At 44.0% G+C, this 19,246-nt stretch overlaps 1 protein-coding gene across 4 annotated transcripts; it reads right to left on the reverse strand.

Annotated features, from left to right (window-relative positions):
* LOC139386550 (nicastrin-like) lies at window positions 1–9,247 on the reverse strand. 4 transcript variants are annotated; one of them, XM_071132196.1, is made up of 17 exons: window positions 9,099–9,247; window positions 7,755–7,856; window positions 7,506–7,629; window positions 7,229–7,344; window positions 6,981–7,126; window positions 6,670–6,814; window positions 6,402–6,514; window positions 5,997–6,149; window positions 5,780–5,884; window positions 5,583–5,660; window positions 5,281–5,450; window positions 3,058–3,160; window positions 2,836–2,934; window positions 2,436–2,523; window positions 2,100–2,266; window positions 1,771–1,983; window positions 1–1,541 (listed from the first exon to the last, which is right to left on the reverse strand). In XM_071132196.1, the coding sequence occupies exons 1-17, from the start codon at window positions 9,151–9,153 to the stop codon at window positions 1,419–1,421; spliced, it is 2,100 nt and encodes a 699-aa protein (XP_070988297.1). In that variant the 5' UTR covers window positions 9,154–9,247; the 3' UTR covers window positions 1–1,418. The 4 variants fall into 4 exon arrangements, with proteins under 4 accessions (XP_070988297.1, XP_070988300.1, XP_070988299.1 ...); XM_071132199.1 differs by having other exon boundaries at window positions 7,448–7,629; window positions 9,099–9,184; XM_071132198.1 differs by having other exon boundaries at window positions 7,431–7,629; window positions 9,099–9,174.
* Between the last annotated feature and the right edge of the window lie 9,999 nt (window positions 9,248–19,246).

The raw sequence follows: 19,246 nt of genomic DNA on the forward strand, positions 1-19,246 counted from the left end.
TTTGATTTTCAGTTTTAATTAGTACAAATTTTAAAAAACAATTCCACTTTGACATTATGGGGTATTTATTTTAATGTACCTTTATTTAACTAGGCAAGTCAGTTAAGAACAAATTCTTATTTACAATGACAGCCTACCAAAAGGCATCCTGCGGGTATGAGGGCTGGGATTAAAAATAAAATAAAAATATAGGACAAAACTCACATCACAACAAGAGAGACATCACAACACTACATAAAGAAAGACCCAAGACAACAACATAGCATGGTAGCAACACAAAACATGGTACAAACATTATCTGGCACAGACAACAGCACAAAGGGCAAGAAGGTAGAGACAACAAGACGTCACGCGAAGCAGCCACGACTGTCGGTAAGAGTGTCCATGATTGGGTCTTTGAATGAAGAGTATTGTGTGTAGGCCAGTGACAAAAAAAACTATATTTATAATCCATTTTAAATTCAGGCTGTAACAAAATGTGGAAAAAGGGGTGTGAATAGTTTCTGAAGGCACTGTATGTAATTGCATACTGCAGTACCTTCTCCTGTCCTAGACCATGTCCTGTACCAAAACCATGCTGGGAAATAGTAGAGAAGCAACATTAGATAGGAAAAAAGGCCATGTTTATTTAGTTCTCTCTCCTTTATTTAACCAGGTAGGCAAGTTGAGAACCAGCTCTCATTTACAATTGTAACCTGTTATCAAGGCAATAATCACATTTATTCCCCAGTTGGTCAAAATCAGAGATCACCTTCACATACAAAAAAAACCCAGGCCAATTAACAATTCCATCAATACATGATTAAAAACATGTGGGCATGATGTTATTAAATCCTGCAATTTATGTCTAGACTTAAAATAAAGTTGATTTTTAAAGACTACAACCCAAATCAAAAAAATACTATTTGGATATCTGAATGTTTAAGCATAGTAATGGTCATTCAGCTGAACCCACATCCAAAGTCCATTTGCCCGACATAAGGTTTCATTCTCCTGAGAAATGACAGGAAAGCTATTGTACATACTACAACCGCATACTCAATAAACACACTTGCACACACTCGCAAACACTCACCTCCCATTTGGACACACACACACCTCAAGGTCAAAATACAGTAAACAAAACATTATTTGACAAAACAAAAAAAATGAAATATGAACATATTTTACACTGGTGGCAATCTGACCCTGTTGAGTCCACATCCATCCAGGCCAATCAAATCCGGTTATGTGTTAAAACTCATCTGTTTGAGTCCAAACAGACCATTCACTGTGAGTTAAAACCTCCAGTTCTGCCTAACCTGTCTGTTGGTCACCCTAACCTGTCTGTCTATTTGTCTGTGTACCTATTGTGTGTAAAAAAAAAACTGTTTGGTTGTAAGAGTAGTGGTCGCTGGTCACAGGTTAGTATGAGGCAATCAGTATGCGGCGTTGTTGGGTTCCCTGACGGAGCTGAAGAGGACATCTGCCTTGGTACTGACAAAGTATGTGACCAGTAGCGATGTGAACAGCACGGCCACTCCCACGCCTAAGGTCAGCATCTATGAGAGAAATTAAGAAGAAAGAAAAAGGTAAATAATGTGATTTTCTTCTACCATCATCTTTATCAGACAATGGACAGTCAAACATGTAAAAAAAAAAATACAATAAAAATACAATGTTTTACCACTTACACAGGCTTACTAGATTCAAACATAACTGTATGAACGTATACAAAACTGTAATTAATTAAACGGATGGATCATGGTGGGAAATTGAGTGCAGTTTTACCTCCAGGTCCCGGCTGGCTACTAGGAAAATTCGAGCTTTGATGAACTTCCACTGCGATTTTGTCCATGTGGAATATTCTTTGGAAACGTAATCCCCCAGATCGAAAGCGGGGGACACTGCCTTGACCAGGCGTACTGCTGTGCGTACGCAGAAAGACTCCCTCTGGGTGCTGTTGGGTGGGACCACGCCCTGAACCCAGAGATAAGAGTACAACTGAGGGAGAGAATGAGCGAATCAGAGTGCGGTGTGGTTCCAGCAATACAAAGAAACACATTTTTAATTTGTAAACATCTATCCATCAGTACAGACAGATACAGAGCCACATTTACATATGTGCTCTCGTTTGGCAGCTCATCTGGCTTCTTGCACTGGCTCTGGGTGAGGTTGGTGGCTGTTCCCGTTAAATTAGCCAGGAGATATTGGACCAGATAGGTCAGTGCGTTAGCCTGATGGGACGACTTGGCAACACCAACGTAGTACTGGGGTGGGTTGGGCTCTGAGAGACAGAAAACACAATGCAATGAAGACCCAAGTACCTTCTTTATGGATGTGAGTGTGTCTGTGACTAGTCCATATCTGCATGGGTTTTACGACGTCAGTAGTAGCAGAATACCTCTATAGCGTCAAAGGGTGTCCTTGTGAAAAAGTATCAGACTAAAACTCACGGAGGATGTCCTTCAGTTCTGGGGCCATCACTGCCTGAAACCAGCTGTTGTTGGATCTAACCAGAAACCCATACAGCATCTGGGTCACCTGAGAGAGAGATGCACAGTGTTGGTCAAACAATTCTGCTCATTGTTCCAAAAAAGTGAATTTTAAAATATTTTAGATGTTGAGAATGACATATGTTAACAGGCATATTGAAAGTGTCATGGAAAATAACAGACTATAACAGTATGACTGATCAGTTTAAAAAACATTTCGCGGCCGTCTGCGACAGAGCCTGGAATCGAACCCAGAATCTCTAGTGGCACAGCTAGCACTGCCTTAGACCACTGCACCACTCGGGAAGCCATGACTGATCAGTTTCACTTGTACAACACCTCATCAATCATGGAGTCTTACTGTTTTGGGGTCTGCATTGATTTTGTTTACTTGGGAGTTGTTTCCCCCAGCCTGCTTGAAGAGAGCGCGGGCAACAGCAGTAGCCACCTCGGTAAGAGACTGAAAGAGTACAGTGAGGGAGGGAAGAGAGAGAGATATTATTCTAACAGACAGTGGATAATGTAATGGAAACTGTGACTACTACAAATAAACCCATCAGTGGGTTTACTATGGTAACAATACCTTTGCAGTATCAGTCACAAACTCTAGCTGTTCCTCTGGACTCAAGTTAGATGGATAAGTCAGGTTCAGGTGGGCAGCATTGTCATAAAAACTCTCATAGTACCTGCGCATGGGTAAACAAAAATAGCTGAAGTTGGAGACTTGTATCTCCCTCACTAACTTTAAACATCAGCTATCTGTACAGCTCACCGATCGCTGCAGCTGTACACAGCCCATCTGTAAATAGCCCATCCAACTACCTACCTCATCCCCATATTGTTTTTATTTACTTTTTTGCACATCAGTATTTCTACTTGCACATCATCAACTGCACATCTGTCACTCCAGTGTTAATTGCTAAATTGTAATTACTTCACCACTATGGCCTATTTATTGCCTTACCTCCTTACTCCATTTGCACACACTGTATATACAGTGGGGCAAAAAGGTATTTAGTCAGCCACCAATTGTGCAAGTTCTCCCACTTAAAAAGATGAGAGAGGCCTGTAAATTTCATCACAGGTACACTTCAACTATGACAGACAAAATGAGGAAAAAAATCCAGAAAATCACATTGTAGGATTTTTAATGAATCTATTTGCAAATGATGGTAGAAAATAAGTATTTGGTCAATAACAAAAGTTTATCTCAATACTTTGTTATATACCCTTTGTCGGCAATGACAGAGGTCAAACGTTTTCTGTAAGTCTTCACAAGGTTTTCACACACTGTTGCTGGTATTTTGGGCCATTCCTCCATGCAGATCTCCTCTAGAGCAGTGATGTTTTGGGGCTGTTGCTGGGCAACACGGACTTTCAACTCCCTCCAAAGATTTTCTATGGGGTTGAGATCTGGAGACTGGCTAGGCCACTCCAGGACCTTGAAATGCTTCTTACGAAACCACTTCTTCATTGCCCGGGCGGTGTGTTTGGGATCATTGTCATGCTGAAAGACCCAGCCACGTTTCATCTTCAATGGCCTTGCTGATGGAAGGAGGTTTTCACTCAAAATCTCACGATACATGGCCCCATTCATTCTTTCCTTTACACGGATCAGTCGTCCTTGTCCCTTTGCAGAAAACCAGCCCCAAAGCATGATGTTTCCACCCCCATGCGTCACAGTAGGTATGGTGTTCTTTGGATGCAACTCGGCATTCCTTGTCCTCCAAACACGACGAGTTGAGTTTCTACCAAAAAGTTATATTTTGGTTTCATCTGACCAGATGACATTCTCCCAATCCTCTTCTGGATCATCCAAATGCTCTCTAGCAAACTTCAGACGGCCCTGGACATGTACTGGCTTAAGCAGGGGGACACGTCTGGCACTGCAGGATTTGAGTCCCTGGCGGCGTAGTGTGTTACTGATGGTAGGCTTTGTTACTTTGGTCCCAGCTCTCTGCAGGTCATTCACTAGGTCCCCCCGTGTGGTTCTGGGATTTTTGCTCACCGTTCTTGTGATCATTTTGACCCCACGGGGTGAGATCTTGCGTGGAGCCCCAGATCGAGGGAGATTATCAGTGGTCTTGTATGTCTTCCATTTCCTAATAATTGCTTCCACAGTTGATTTCTTCAAACCAAGCAGGTTTGATGCAGGTCTACAATTTGTTTCTGGTGTCCTTTGACAGCTCTTTGGTCTTGGCCATAGTGGAGTTTGGAGTGTGACTGTTTGAGGTTGTGGACAGGTGTCTTTTATACTGATAACAAGTTCAAACAGGTGCCATTAATACAGGTAACGAGTGGAGGACAGAGGAGCCTCTTAAAGAAGAAGTTACAGATCTGTGAGAGCCAGAAATCTTGCTTGTTTGTAGGTGACCAAATACTTATTTTCCACCATAATTTGCAAATAAATGTTTTTTTCTCATTTTGTCTGTCATAGTTGAAGTATACCTATGATGAAAATTACAGGCCTCTCATATTTTTAAGTGGGAGAACTTGCACAATTGGTGGCTGACTAAGTACTTTTTTGCCCCACTGTAGACTTTTATTCCCTATTGTGTTATTGACTGTACGTTTGTTTATTCCATGTGTAACTCTGTGTTGTTGTTTGTGTCGCACTGCTTTGCTTTATCTTGGCCAGGTTGCAGTTGTAAATGAGAACTTGTTCTCAACTGTCCTACCTGGTTAAATAAAGGCGGAATAAAAAAATAGGGTAGAACACTTCACTAATAAAGAAATCCATATCAGGCAAGATAAAGATTGCAGTAATAAAAATAACCAGCAACGACAGACCATAGTCAACACTCACCTATTGTTGAAATCTGTTTGATGGTCTGCAAGAACAATCCCTGGAATTGCCCGAGCTCGGAGGAAACGCTGAAAGGAGGAGGGCGGGAGTGGTTGAGAAAAACCTGTCTCAACAAATGATAAGTTGAGACCAGCCGTGGAGGACTGTAAGTTTTTTACAAGATTCGTAACCTGAAACAGAGGTAAGAGGTTGGGAAAAGTTGGTTGAGAGAGAGCATAATGAAGAGAATATAGAAAAAAAGCGGTGGATGAGGATGGACCAGGTAAGCGTGCCACAAATAGAAGCATTTCACTCCCCCGTACCTCGTCATGGACGGTGTTGTTCCTCCTGGACACAGGGTCTGAGTGAAGAAATAGGTTGGTGCCACTGCGCACTGCTACCTAACAAATTACATAACAGATTCATTGTTATTTGATCGTATATCCATGCATTTGTATGTCCACACATTGATGGCTGTTGTGTATTTGAGTATTCAACGATAACATATACATGTCTTAACCTGTCCAATCTCCAGTATTGAGTGAACATTATCCAGGTCTATCACAAACATGTTATTCTTCATGTCATAAACCATTCGAGAGCTGCCAATGTAGTCAAATACTTCCTGAAAGAGAGGAATAAGCTATAAACATCCTCTTACAGTACAACACTCAACATGGGACTCCATAATTGACATACCACAGATTGACTTGCTAAGGGAGACCAAAGGAACTCACCCCGTGGAAGAAGGCAAAGAGGATATTCCGTGTGGGAGGGGCTTCCTGAGTGGCTTCACGTAGTGCCTGGGCAGCAGCCAGCAGAGTGACAAACCCTGAGACACTCCCCTCCGCTCCTGTAGAATCCTCCAAGAAAAATGCCCTGCTGTCCAGCTACAAAAATGGAGAAAGAATCCAGTGTCCAGTCAATTTTCCATAAACGCCAAACAAGGAAAAACCATGTAAGATTGTATAGAAGGAAATGGTACTGAGAAAATACCAAAGCACTTTTCAGGCTGTGTATAACACACACTGGAATGTGGCTCATATTGTATATACTATTTTGTAGATTCCAAAAGGCTTAGACATCTGTGAACATGTGACAAGATGTGTCAGTGGGAGGCAAGGCCTCAATGCATCACCCACCCTGGCTGCTGCTATAACAACACTCTCGTTCTCCTTGTGACCAAAGGTGGTGCTGTTATAAGGCCGGATGAAAGCACACACATTATAACCACCAAGAGGGTCACACACCATCACTGTGAGAGAGAGAGAGAGAGAGCGAGAGCGAGAGCGAGAGCGAGAGCGAGAGCGAGAGAGAGAGAGAGAGAGAGAGAGAGAGATGTCTGTAAGATATACATGACAGTGTGTGTATTGACTACTCACGCATATACAATAATGCATCTTTGTATACCTGGGGAGGTGCTGAAGTCCATGCTGCTGCGTCTCATGCAGGTTGCAGTGTCAGTGACAGCATGCATATGAGAGAAGAGCTGCATGGCACACAGAGGGTACTGCAGGCCACTGCCGTTCACCACACGATTATGATCAAAGTAGCACTGCAGGTAGAGTGGATACATTTATCAGAATGAGGAGCACATTGTTTTAATACACAGAAATACGATAGAATAAAACATCACCTCTGTTCTTTGGATAAAGACGTTTCATGGTCATTAAGTGACATGATTTTACCAGACTGGGTTGTGACTGCTTGAAGTGACTCACCTGTTTGATGACCTCTGTTTCATTGTCTTCTTTCAGGGAGAAGACAGGGAAGTCAAATTCCTCATAGGATAGACCGTTCCCCCGAGGATTCCATACAGTCGTGTTACAGTGCGCTAAATTATGATCATAGGTTTCCGTGTAAACACCTGAGGATAAAAGTAAACAAATGACGTTCAAAAAGCATGCTGGTTAGCAAAGATCATTTGGTCATTTTGACAGACTGGCAACCTAACGCCTGATCCTCCTACCTGTGTTCTCATTGGGACATGTCGTATGTGGCGAGAACTCTGGTTGGCTAGTTTTTGGGACCACCACAACCCCTGCCACCCTGCTGGAGGCATTCTTCATCTTCATCATGATGGACCTGTAAATTGATGACAATGTTTGAGTATGAGGGGGCTACTAGGATATAGATAATATCATTCTGTGGTTGTGCTGAACAATAGTCACAGTGAGTGTGTTCCAACTTTGTTCTGGAGGTCAATGGAGATGGAGACTGTTTTCGGCTGTGTGTGTGTAGCCTACTTGGTGAAGAGGGATGACTCCAACAGGACCATATAAGGAGGATTGGGTCCTTTGCTCAAAGGCCATTCCAGATCTGCCTCAGACTCCAAGACATGGATCACCCCTGTATCACCTGATATCGAGGCTGAGACACAGGATAGAAAAAAAATGCTTGTCTTAGTATGCAAATATCCAGCATTACATAAATATAGCAAGGATACAGAGCACAGTATTGTACCAAGCAGAGTGTGTGTGTGTCATGTCACTCACACTGGCAGCCAATCTGATGTGTAGCATTGAGCAGTCGGACGCATGGTACAGTGTTATTCAGTTCGACATAAATCTTCTGCGCAACAGCGTTACAACTCACATCTGAAAGACAAAAGAAGAGAAACAATTGAATTGAAGTGACCAGTTTCTGTAATAATGCATTCCCAAGACACCAAACCAAATCAAATTGTATTGGTCGGTACACAGTTTAGCAGGTGTTCTGGTGGGTGCAGCAAAATGCTTGTGTTCATAGTTCCTATTAAATAATGCAGTAAATGCCTATAAGCACAAAATAATATTATTTTGTACAGTAGTAGATATATAAATAGAATGTCAACAAATTTGCTTACATCCCTGTTAATGAGCATTTCTCCTTTGCCAAGATAATCCATCCACCTGACAGGTGTGGCATATCAAAAAGCTGATTAAACATCATCATTACACAGGTGCACCTTGTGCTGGGGACAATAAAATGCCACCTTAAAATGTGCAGTTTTGTCACACAACACCACAGAAGTCATGAGTTTTGAGGGAGCATGCAATTGGAATGTTGACTGCAGGAATGTCCCCAGAGCTGTTGCCAGAGAATTTAATGTTAATTTCTCGACCATATGCAGCCTCCAACGTCATTTTGGGGAATTTGGCAGTATGTCCAACTGACCTCACAATCGCAGACCACGTGTAACCACCCCAGCCCAGGATTTCCACATCCAGCTTCTTCACCAGCGGGATTGTCTGAGACTAGTCACCCGGACAGCTGATGAAACGGAGGAGTATTTCTGTCTGTAATAAAACCCTTTTGTGGGGAAAACCTATGATTGTCCCAGGCCCACTCATGTAAAATTCATAGATTAGTGTCAAATTATTTTATTTCAATTGACTGATTTCCATATATGAACTGTAACTCAGTAAAATCGTTGAAATGATTGCATGTTACATTTATTTTTGTTTTGTATATATTGCCTGTATAGCCGCCCACCCACTGCTTGCCTTGAGCTCACGAGTGGTCACGCTGTGGCAGACTCAAGTTGTGGTGCCTAGCAGCAACAGTTATTAGTTTCACAAGTTTGCTAGCTAGCCAGCTGGTTAACATGGCTATCTATCTAGCTAAATGCATCACATACGGGATTTAAAAAAAACTTGCTGCATAATTCGGGTTGTCTAGTGTAAAATTATAAAGCATTATAATCCAAAGGACCTCACTGTCAGCAACGTCGTTGGCTAAATACTTGGGCTATTAGTTAGCTAGCTGTAGTTTACTGACCCAAACTAAAACTGTAATAAGATATTGGTAAGTGAAAGCATGTAGCTAGTATTAACGTTACAAACGAAAGGTATTCTTACTTTTGAAAAGCCAACCAACTATGAACATAACCCATTTCGATGATTCCAAAACCATCTTCCTGGTTTCATAAAGAACAGTTAAAAACACAGGAAGCGTTGCAGTAAAACTTGTTCTGGGTTCCGATATTGCAAAACCTCATCAAAATGGCAGTGAAAACAGAACATAGAGATAGATAGAGGACTCATCTTTATAACCATAATAGTGTCTTTGACAACATGGGCAGCGCGATTGAGTCTTCAAACCTATAGAAATCCCACCCAGTCAAAGTATGTGGCGGAGTTGAACCGCTAATGAAGCAGACCACTTCAGGTTCTACCCAACCAATCCAGCTAAAAACCTCTCTGCCTCACAGGGATAAAAACTGCCACTCCAAATAAGCTCCATTTATTAAAATCACAATTTAACCAACACCCATCTATTTCTGTGACTACCTGGACCTACCATTTGGTTTTGAAGTATTGAAACAAAACCATAGAAAATAAATGTGTTGCCTTTATATGATTTGAATGAAAATTATTTTAATAAACATGAAAAGGTGAATGTAAGAAGAGCTCATAATTTCAAACAGGCTACATGTCATATTAAACAGCATATAAACACTCTAAATAGACCAGGAGCCAGACAGGCATAGCTGGGGAAGTAGAGTTTTTGCCCATGCTTCATAGGCGATATTGCTCCACTAATACAGGACTATTAAAGGCCCAGTGCAATACATTTGTGGGAAAAAATATTGTTTAAAAAAAATATATACACTACTGGTCAAAAGCTTTAGAACACCTACTCATTCAAGAGTTTTTCTTTATTTTTACTATTTTCTACATTGTAGAATAATAGTGAAGAAATCAAATTTTATGAAATAACACGTGGAATCATGTAGTAACCAAAAAAGTGTTAAACACATCGAAATATATTTTATATTTGAGATTTTTCAAAGTAGCCACTTTTTGCCTTGATGACAAGAATTTTAAGTAAGCATTTCACTGTAAGGTCTACACCGGTTGTATTCGGTGCACGTGACAAATAAACTTTGATTTGATTTGCTGGTTAAGTGTGCCTTGAATTCTAAATAAATCACAGATAGTGTCAGCAGCATAGCACCATCACACCTCCTCCTCCATGCTTCATGGTGGGAACCACACATGCGGAGATCATCCATTTATATTCTCTACATCTCACAAGACAAGGTGGTTGGAACCAAAAATCTCAAATTTGGACTCGTCAGACCCAAGAACAGATTTCCACCGGTCTAATGTACATTGCTTGTGTTTCTTGGACCATGCAAGTCTCTGCTTCTTGTCGGTGTACTTTAGTAGTGGTTTCTTTGCAGTAATTCAACCATGAAGGCCTGATTCATGCAGTCTCCTCTGAACAGTTGTTTTGGAGATGTGTCTGTTACTTGAACTCTGTGAAGCATTAATTTTGCGGGCAATTTGTGAGGCTGGTAACTCAAACTTTTTCTCTGCAGCAGAGGTAACTCTTGGTCTTCCTTACCTGTGGTGGTCCTTATGAGAGCCAGTTTCATCAAAGCGCTTGATGGTTTTTGCGACTGCACTTGAAGAAACTTTCAAAGTTCTTGACATTTTACAATTTTTTTTTTAATTTAGTTTTTCTAGGCAAGTCAGTTAAGAACAAATTCTTATTTACAATGATAGCCTAGGAACAGTGGGTTAACTGCCTCGTTCAGGGGCAGAACAACAGTTACAACTCACATCTGAAAGACAAAAGAAGAGAAACAATTGAATTGAAGTGACCAGTTTCTGTAATGATGTATTCCCAAGACACAAAACCAAATTAAATTGTATTGGTCGGTACACAGTTTAGCAGGTGTTATGGTGGGTGCAGCAAAATGCTTATGTTCATAGTTCCTATCAAATAATGCAGTAAATGCCTATAAGCACAAAATAATATTATTTTGTACAGTAGTAGATATATAAATAGAATGTTAACAAATTTGCTTACATCCCTGTAAATGAGCATTTCTCCTTTGCCAAGATAATCCATCCACCTGACAGGTGTGGCATATCAAAAAGCTGATTAAACATCATCATTACCCAGGTGCACCTTGTGCTGGGGACAATAAAATGCCACCTTAAAATGTGCAGTTTTGTCACACAACGCCACAGAAGTCTCGAGTTTTTAGGGAGCATGCAATTGGAACGCTGACTGCAGGAATGTCCCCCAGAGCTGTTGCCAGAGAATTGAATGTTCATTTCTCGACCATATGCGGCCTCCAATGTCATTTTGAAGAATTTGGCAGTATGTCCAACTGGCCTCACAATATATTACAGTGATCCAACCTAGCAAACCAATGAATGCTACCAGGCCACCCAAGGAGTGTATTGAATCGAACAAGGACACCATCTCAATTTCTCCACCAAGCATCACCACCGGAGAAGAAATACCACTTACCAAGGACAAAATGGACCCTCCACGAAGTACTAGTCCAGCTCCAATATCTTGCCAGCGAACTCAGCAAACATACCCAATCAACCCCTCTTGCCCCCTTTGCTCTCCAACTACAAGATACCCTCATGGAAATGAGCAAGGCGCTTGTACACGACGATACCACAGCAACTAACCCTCCACAAGCTCTACCTCTATCCCCATCTCAAGATACCTATTCTTATATTGTCACTCAGAATATGGGAAGATATGGGAAGCTGTACAGTAGCCACCCACAAAAACAGGCCAGAAGGGAAAGCACATGCGACAAGCAGAAACTGTCTCCTGTGGTAATTAACTTCTTGAACAGTTATGCCTGCCCACCTCCTTCAAACAAAGACATCTAAAAAGAAATCCTACACAATAAACTGCAAAAGCTCATCCAGATGAGAAGAGGTGGAATCCTTGTATTTGTCAAGGATATCCACTCCCTGAACTCCCTCCTCTCCCCCTGGCCCACAGGGGCCTTTAATGGGACAACGATAAAGTGTAGGTTGGCACAGAGAGGAAACCAAACCACCCAAGACAACAAACCCACTAAACAGCTTATCAAGGGCATCCAAATGGAAACCACCAGCGACAAAATCCAGCAGGAGCTGGAGAGGCAGCGCATTACAACCACTAAAGTATACAGGATCGTCAGCCGAGCCACACAGCAACCGACTACTTTCATCCGTATTAACCTCAGCAACCCGGACGACGCGCCTGGCCTACTGCTAGAGGGATTCTACATGAACTACTTCCACTTCAGGGTGGAAAAAGCACGGCTACCGCCCACCAGCATTAACAGTGCTACAAATGTCAAGAATTCAACCACGTATCCACCGACTGCAAAAATCAGGTCAAATGTCTGCGATGTGCTGAAAACCACCACCATAAAGAGTGCCCCAAAGAGAGAAATTATGCCACCTGTGGCGGCGCCCACTCATCGGTCTCCAGACAATGCCCCACCTATCTAGCCCTCACCACCACCAAGCCCACCAGGGCTACTACCACCATCAGCACAGCCACTACCAACCATCTCACAACACCAAACCTCTCCGGCTCTCAGCCTCTCACCAACACCACTCACCTGCAGGAGGATCTGAAAGGAATATGCAGAGACGAAGAAATGGTAAAGAGTTATGGACAGCATAAGGAAACACAGAGATGGCCCCACCTCTTAACTTGGAATCGCCTTCTACAGCCTTAACTACACTCCAAATCAAATGGCTACTCCAATAAATATTCAGAGGGTTAAGGAGAAACAAGCAGGAGCTGAAGCAACTTCTTCTAGAAAAGCAAACCAGCATTGCCTCTATCAACGAAACCTTTCTAAGTACTAATGCAAGATTCCGTATTCCTGGCTTTAACATTCTAAGGAAGGATCGACTAGAGGGATGCAGAAGGGGTGTGGCACTGCTTTTAAAGGGAGGAATCGAGTACTCTGAAGCCGTTTTCAACCTCATCAAAGAAGAACTCAACAACAATGAGTACACTGCAGCGAAAATACTCCTAAACGCATAATCAACTCTTCTGGTAGCCACCATATACTGTCCACCGGCAACAACTCCCTCCGAAAAATTGATCGCTGCCCTTGCAGACAACGGCCATACCATCATAATGGGAGATTTCAATGCCAAACACATTGACTTCAACTGTAATACCACAAATCACTCGGGAAGAGTATTAAGGGATGTCCTCGACAGCACAAACCTGGCCATCCTCAACACCAACGAGCCCACACACATCCATTCCTCAACCTCCACGGCAGACATCCTTGATCTTGTCCTCTGCTCCCCGGACTTGGCTGCTAAACTCCTTAGCTTCTCCGTCAGCCATGACATGGGAAGTGACCACCTTCCTGTCCTTGCCTCCTCTCTCCAACTCCAACAAGCACCTGAAAAACAAAGATACAACTACAAGAAAGCAGACTGGGGAAAAATACAGAAATAGCATTAGACAAGATAACAAATATTGCAGTAACAACACAGAACCCCAAGGATTTGGACCAGCTGGCTGAGAGAATAGGGATTATCCTCATCCAGGCCCGGGAAGATACCATCTCACTTACCACCATCAGACCACCACAACAACAACTCCCACCACATATCCTCAGTCTCATCAAGCAGAAAAGAAAGATCCGGAGAGACTTTATTAGAACAAGAGCACCCAACCTGAAGACAGAAGTTAATCGGTTGCAGAATCACATCAGACACCAACTTACCCTCCACAAACAGAAACAGTGGACAGCCTTCTATCACCTGCTAGATACAGACACCAACCCCCGGACCTTCTGGCAAAAAAAAATCTAAACAATTAACGGAGACAAAACCAATAATATCATACCTGTGCTAAAGTCTCAAAACCAACTAATCGAAGACAATGAACCACCTACAAAATGTTAATTCTTGTCCCGACGATCCTCTCTTTGACAAAGACTGGAAAACCATTGTCGACAGAGAAATACAGAAAACAGTGTACACTTCAAATTCGACACCAGTAGACCATCCCCTCACTCGCTCTGTTAGCATTGAAGAAATCAAGACTCACTTGAAAAAAAACAAAAAACAAAGCACCAGGGGAAGACAACATTGACAGCACACTCATTAAACAAGCACCTGATGAATACCTGCACCTCCTTTCTAACCTCTTCACAGCATGTCTCATGGAAGGCTACTTTCCCCTACCATGGAAATCTGCAGTTGTCACAATGATCCACAAACCGGCAAAGACCCATACAACGTCACAAGTTATAGACCAATCAGCCTCCTCAGTCATGTCGGGAAGCTGTTTGAGAGAGTACTCACCCAAAGACTGAGTGGCCACACTGAGGAAATGGGCCTACTTGGAATCCACCAAGCAGGCTTCAGGAAAACAAGATCAACCACGGATAACATTCTAAGACTGTCAGAGGACATCCTTCGGAACTTCAAGAAAAAATAACTTACCCTGGTGATTTTCTTTGATATAGAGAAAGCATTTGACAAGATGTGGCACAATGGACTGTGTTACCGGCTTGCAGACTCCAATCTCAAACTACCGCTTTCCATCATCACTAGCTTTCTCCACAACCGTACAATTAAAGTGAAGGTCTCCACAGCAATATCCTCACCTTTCACTCCTGAAGCAGGTGTCCCACAGGGGGCAGTTCTAAGCCCGCTACTTTTTCTACTCTACATATCAGATATTTACTACCCTCCACCCACCATAGGTCAAGTCTCACAGTTTGCCGATGACCTCTGCTACTGGTCCAGCTCCAAATGTCCTCAACTTGCTGCAAAGAAATTGAACCCACAAAAGACCCAATGTGTCCTCTTCACAAGAAGCACCAGCAGGCCTCCCGGGTGGCGCAGTGGTTAAGGGCGCTGTACTGCAGCGCCAGCTGTGCCATCAGAGTCCCTGGGTTCGCGCCCAGGCTCTGTCGTAACCGGCCGCGACCGGGAGGTCCGTGGGGCGACGCACAATTGGCCTAGCATCGTCCGGGTTAGGGAGGGATTGGTCGGTAGGGATCTCCTTGTCTCATCGCGCACCAGCGACTCCTGTGGCGCAGTGCGCGCTAGCCAAGGTTGCCAGGTGCACGGTGTAGCCTCCGACACATTGGCTTCCGGGTTGGATGCGCGCTGTGTTAAGAAGCAGTACGGCTGGTTGGGTTGTGTATCGGAGGACGCATGACATTCAGCCTTCGTCTCTCCCGAGCCCGTATGGGAGTTGTAGCGATGAGACAAGATAGTAGCTACTACAACAATTGGATACCACGAAATTGGGGAGAAAAAGGGGTAAAATTCAAAAAAAAAGAAGAAAAAAAAGAAGCACCAGCAAAAAAAACAGGAAACCCATAGATCTCAAACTCTACGGTGAAACAATAAAAGTAGAAAAATAAGCTAAATTCCATGGAGTCACCTTCCAGAAGAACATGCACTGTACAATCCATATAGCGAAAATAGAGAGAGAGGGACGAAAAAGACTAAACCACATAAAAACGCTGTGCGGAAGAAAATATGGAGCCTCACCTCAGACAGTGCTGAAAGTCTACAGCTACATCCTATCCCTCTTTGAATATGCCCTACTAGCCTGGATAACAGCTTCACCGCAGCAGATGAATCGGCTACAGATAGTCCAAAACATGGCAATAAAAATGGCTTACAGACTACGTTAACAGCATATCTGGACTGACATCAATCAACAAGACAGTCAATCATTGGCAAATCATCAACAAACTCATATACTACCACTGCGACCTGTACGCTCTCGTTGGCTGGCCCTCGCTTCATGCTCGTCGCCAAACCCACAGGTTATCTACAAGTCTCTGCTAGGTAAAGCCCCACCCTATCTCAGCTCGCTGGTCACCATAGCAGCACCCACTCGTAGCACACGCTCCAGCAGGTCTCACTGGTCACCCCTAAAGCCAATTCCTCCTTTAGTCGCCTTTCCTTCTAGTTCTCTGCTGCCAAACTGTAATTTACTGGAACGAACTGCAAAACTCACTGAAGGTGGAGATTCCCATCTCCCTCACTAGCTTTAAGAACCAGTCAGAGCAGCTCACAGATCACTACACCTGTTCATAGCCTATCTGTATACAGCCCTTCTATCTACCTCATTCCCATACTGTATTTATTTATTTAGCTCCTTTTGCACCACAGTATCTATACTTGCACATCCATCTTTTGCACATCTACCATTCCAGTGTTTAATTGCCATATTGTAATTACTTCGCTACCATGGCCTATTTATTGCCTTAACTCCCTTATTTGACCTTATTTGCACTCACTGTATATAGACTTTGTTTTCTACTCTATTATTGACTCTGTTTTGTTTATTCCATGTGTATCTCTGTGTTGTTGTATGTGTCGAACTGCTATGCTTTATCTTGGCCAGGTTGCAGTTACAAATGAGAACTTGTTCTCAACTAGCTTACCTGGTTAAATAAAGGTGAAATAAAAACATTAATTGGCCAGAAGTTCATCAACAGAGCCACACACAACCCATCATTGAAGGAAGCCGTGGGACGGGCCAAATGGACCACAGATACACCCATGTCCATAATGCTGAAACTGACCTAGAAGAGAGGAATGGGAAAAAAATAATAATACAAAAATAAATACAAAAATACAAAAAAATAAATACAATCATTTGTGTGTATATTAAAATGTGTGGATATGTGAATGCACTCCTAAGCGCCCCCACCCCTCTCCACCTGCACAGTTGTGAGCTATAATTTGAATGAATTTGTATCTTCTATTTCTATTTTTTATTTCTATTTTATTTTTTTAAATAAAGACCACAAACTCATGGCGGGAAAAGAAAAAGGCGAAACTAATCTACGCCCGTTCTGATAAAAAACCTTAGGGCATCTAGCCTCGGGGGATGCCTTGCTCGACCACACCCTCCTTCCTCCTGGCCTGCCTCTTCCACCAATCCATTTGTTTTTACGGACAAGAGCAGAAGCTGTGAGCTGTCCGATCAGGCCCATTGTCTCACACACGTTCTCTTTCATTTTCTTGGCGGACGTTCATATGGTTTGAGATGCAAACTTTCTGAAGTTCGCTTGGTAAGTGTAATATCTTGCGTGGAAGTATACTCACTGGCTGTTTGCAGCTGGCCAAACGGCCAGCCCCTCCTCTTGAGTGCTCCACTCGCTGCGCGCTGTTGATCTGTGTCTTCCGCCCCTGGTTTGTTGTAATTGTTTTTCGTTAGCGTTACACTACGACGCCGTGTGCATCCATTAGTATGGTGGCTCTTACAGCCACAAACTGTAATTTACTTTACACAACTTGCCGACTGGCTTGTTCTATGTCTTTGCTTTAACATGCTGCTTACCGGCCACAGGTTTTTTTCTTGTTCTTTTCCCTGCAGAGTGTACAAGTATTGTGGTGGGCTTTCCACTAATTGAGACATTAACTTTGGAGTTCCTTAACGGAGTTACTCCATATAGTGCTGTTTTTACTGCTTGAATATTAAAATAGCTAACTAATATTGCAGTTGGCATTAAACAAATAAATGAAATCCATTACCTGGTTGCTGTTTTGTCTGCTTTATTTCCCCATAGGGGTCTTCCCCTGTGTTTGCAGCGGTACTGGGTTATTTATCCCTCACCGGGACCCTATTCCTCCAAGCGGGTCACGACATAGCTCTCCCAGGGCGTTGGACCCCTTCTCCGTGGCCTTGTTGGCTTGGCTGAGCTTATGGCTTCCCTTTGTGACAGGTGTGGTGGTGTCAACCGTCACCGCTATAGGGACGTGCCTGGGAGACCCAGGCGCTCAGGGCGCCAGAGGAGAGGCGGGACCTGGCAGACCCCTGACACACCCTTCACCGGCTGCTTCTCCCTGTCTCAAAGTGGGAGGAGGATGTGGAGTCCCCCTGGGTGTTGTCCACAATGCTCGAGGGTTACCAACTCCAATTCCGGCCCCCGTCCTTCAGGGGCCTTCGTGTCACCACGGTATCAGAACGGCTAGGTGGGTTCTACTCCACTTATTTTGTGGTCCCAAAAAGAGACTGAGGGTTTTTACCGATTCTGGACCTCCACAACCTCAATGGGTACTTGAAGGTACTGAGGTTCCACGTGCTGTCCCCAGCCGCTTGTTGCAGGCCTTGTCCAGGGACCAGTGGTTTATGACACTGGACCTGAGGGGTGCGTACTTCCTTGTTCCTGTTCACCCAGCTCATTGGCAGTACCTCCGATTCACATTCGAAGGGACGGCTTACGAATTCATGGTTCTTCCCTTCGGGCTCTCCTTGGCACCCTGCATTTTCACAAAGTGCATGGATGCTGTCCTGACACCTCTCACGTCCCAAGAATTGATGATCCTCAATTACCTGGACGATTGGCTAATTTGTGCCCCGACCAGGACCCAGGTCCTCTCAAACAGAGACATGCTCCTGACCCACATCGGCAGGCTGGGCATTACTGTAAACGACAAGAGGGCTGCCTTCATTGGCATGGAACTGGACTCAGTCCTCATGAGAGCACGCCTGCCCATCAGAAAGGTTCAGGCGATCTCATCTTGCATCAACCACTTTCGGCAGGGGCGGGTGGTATCCGCCCTGACCTGCCAACGCCTGTTGGGCTTGCGGACAGCGGCCTCGTTGCTGATTCCCCTAGGCTTGCTCCACCTCTGGCCTCTTCAACGGTGGTTCAACTCCCACCGGCTGCACCCGAAGCGCCACCGTCACCTTAGGACATTTTTGAGGTGACGCTGTCGCTTCTTTCTCTCAGGTGGGGTGGAGATGCTGAGGATGTGCCGCCGGGAGCTGGTCAGCACAGACGCCTCCCAGATCTGCTGGGGGGTGTGACCAAGGGCAGGTCGGCCAGCAGCTGTTGTCTACCACCTTGGAGCAGCAGGCACATCAATACACTAGAGCTCTGAGCTGTACTGCTGGCACTGCAGTCTTTCCTTTCACATCTGAAAGGAAGACATGTCCTGGTGAGAATGGACAACACCACAGTGGTGGTTTACATCAACCATCAGGGTGGACTGAGGTCCCACCGCCTCAATTTTACAGCACGGGAGCGCCATCTCTGGGTTCAGGAATGTCTAGCGTCTCTACGGGCAGCGCACATACCTGACATCCTGAATGTGGCAGCGGGTATGCTCTCGAGGGAGTGCCAGCCACCTTGGGACTGGAGCTTACATCCTGTGGGACAAGTTAGGGTGGGTGCAGATGGACCTGTTTGCCTCCCTAGGCAATGCACACTGCCCCCTTGTGGTACTCCATGTCGGAGCTA

The sequence above is a fragment of the Oncorhynchus clarkii genome, chromosome 28, assembly GCF_045791955.1.
Source record: "Oncorhynchus clarkii lewisi isolate Uvic-CL-2024 chromosome 28, UVic_Ocla_1.0, whole genome shotgun sequence".
Lineage (NCBI taxonomy): Eukaryota > Metazoa > Chordata > Actinopteri > Salmoniformes > Salmonidae > Oncorhynchus > Oncorhynchus clarkii.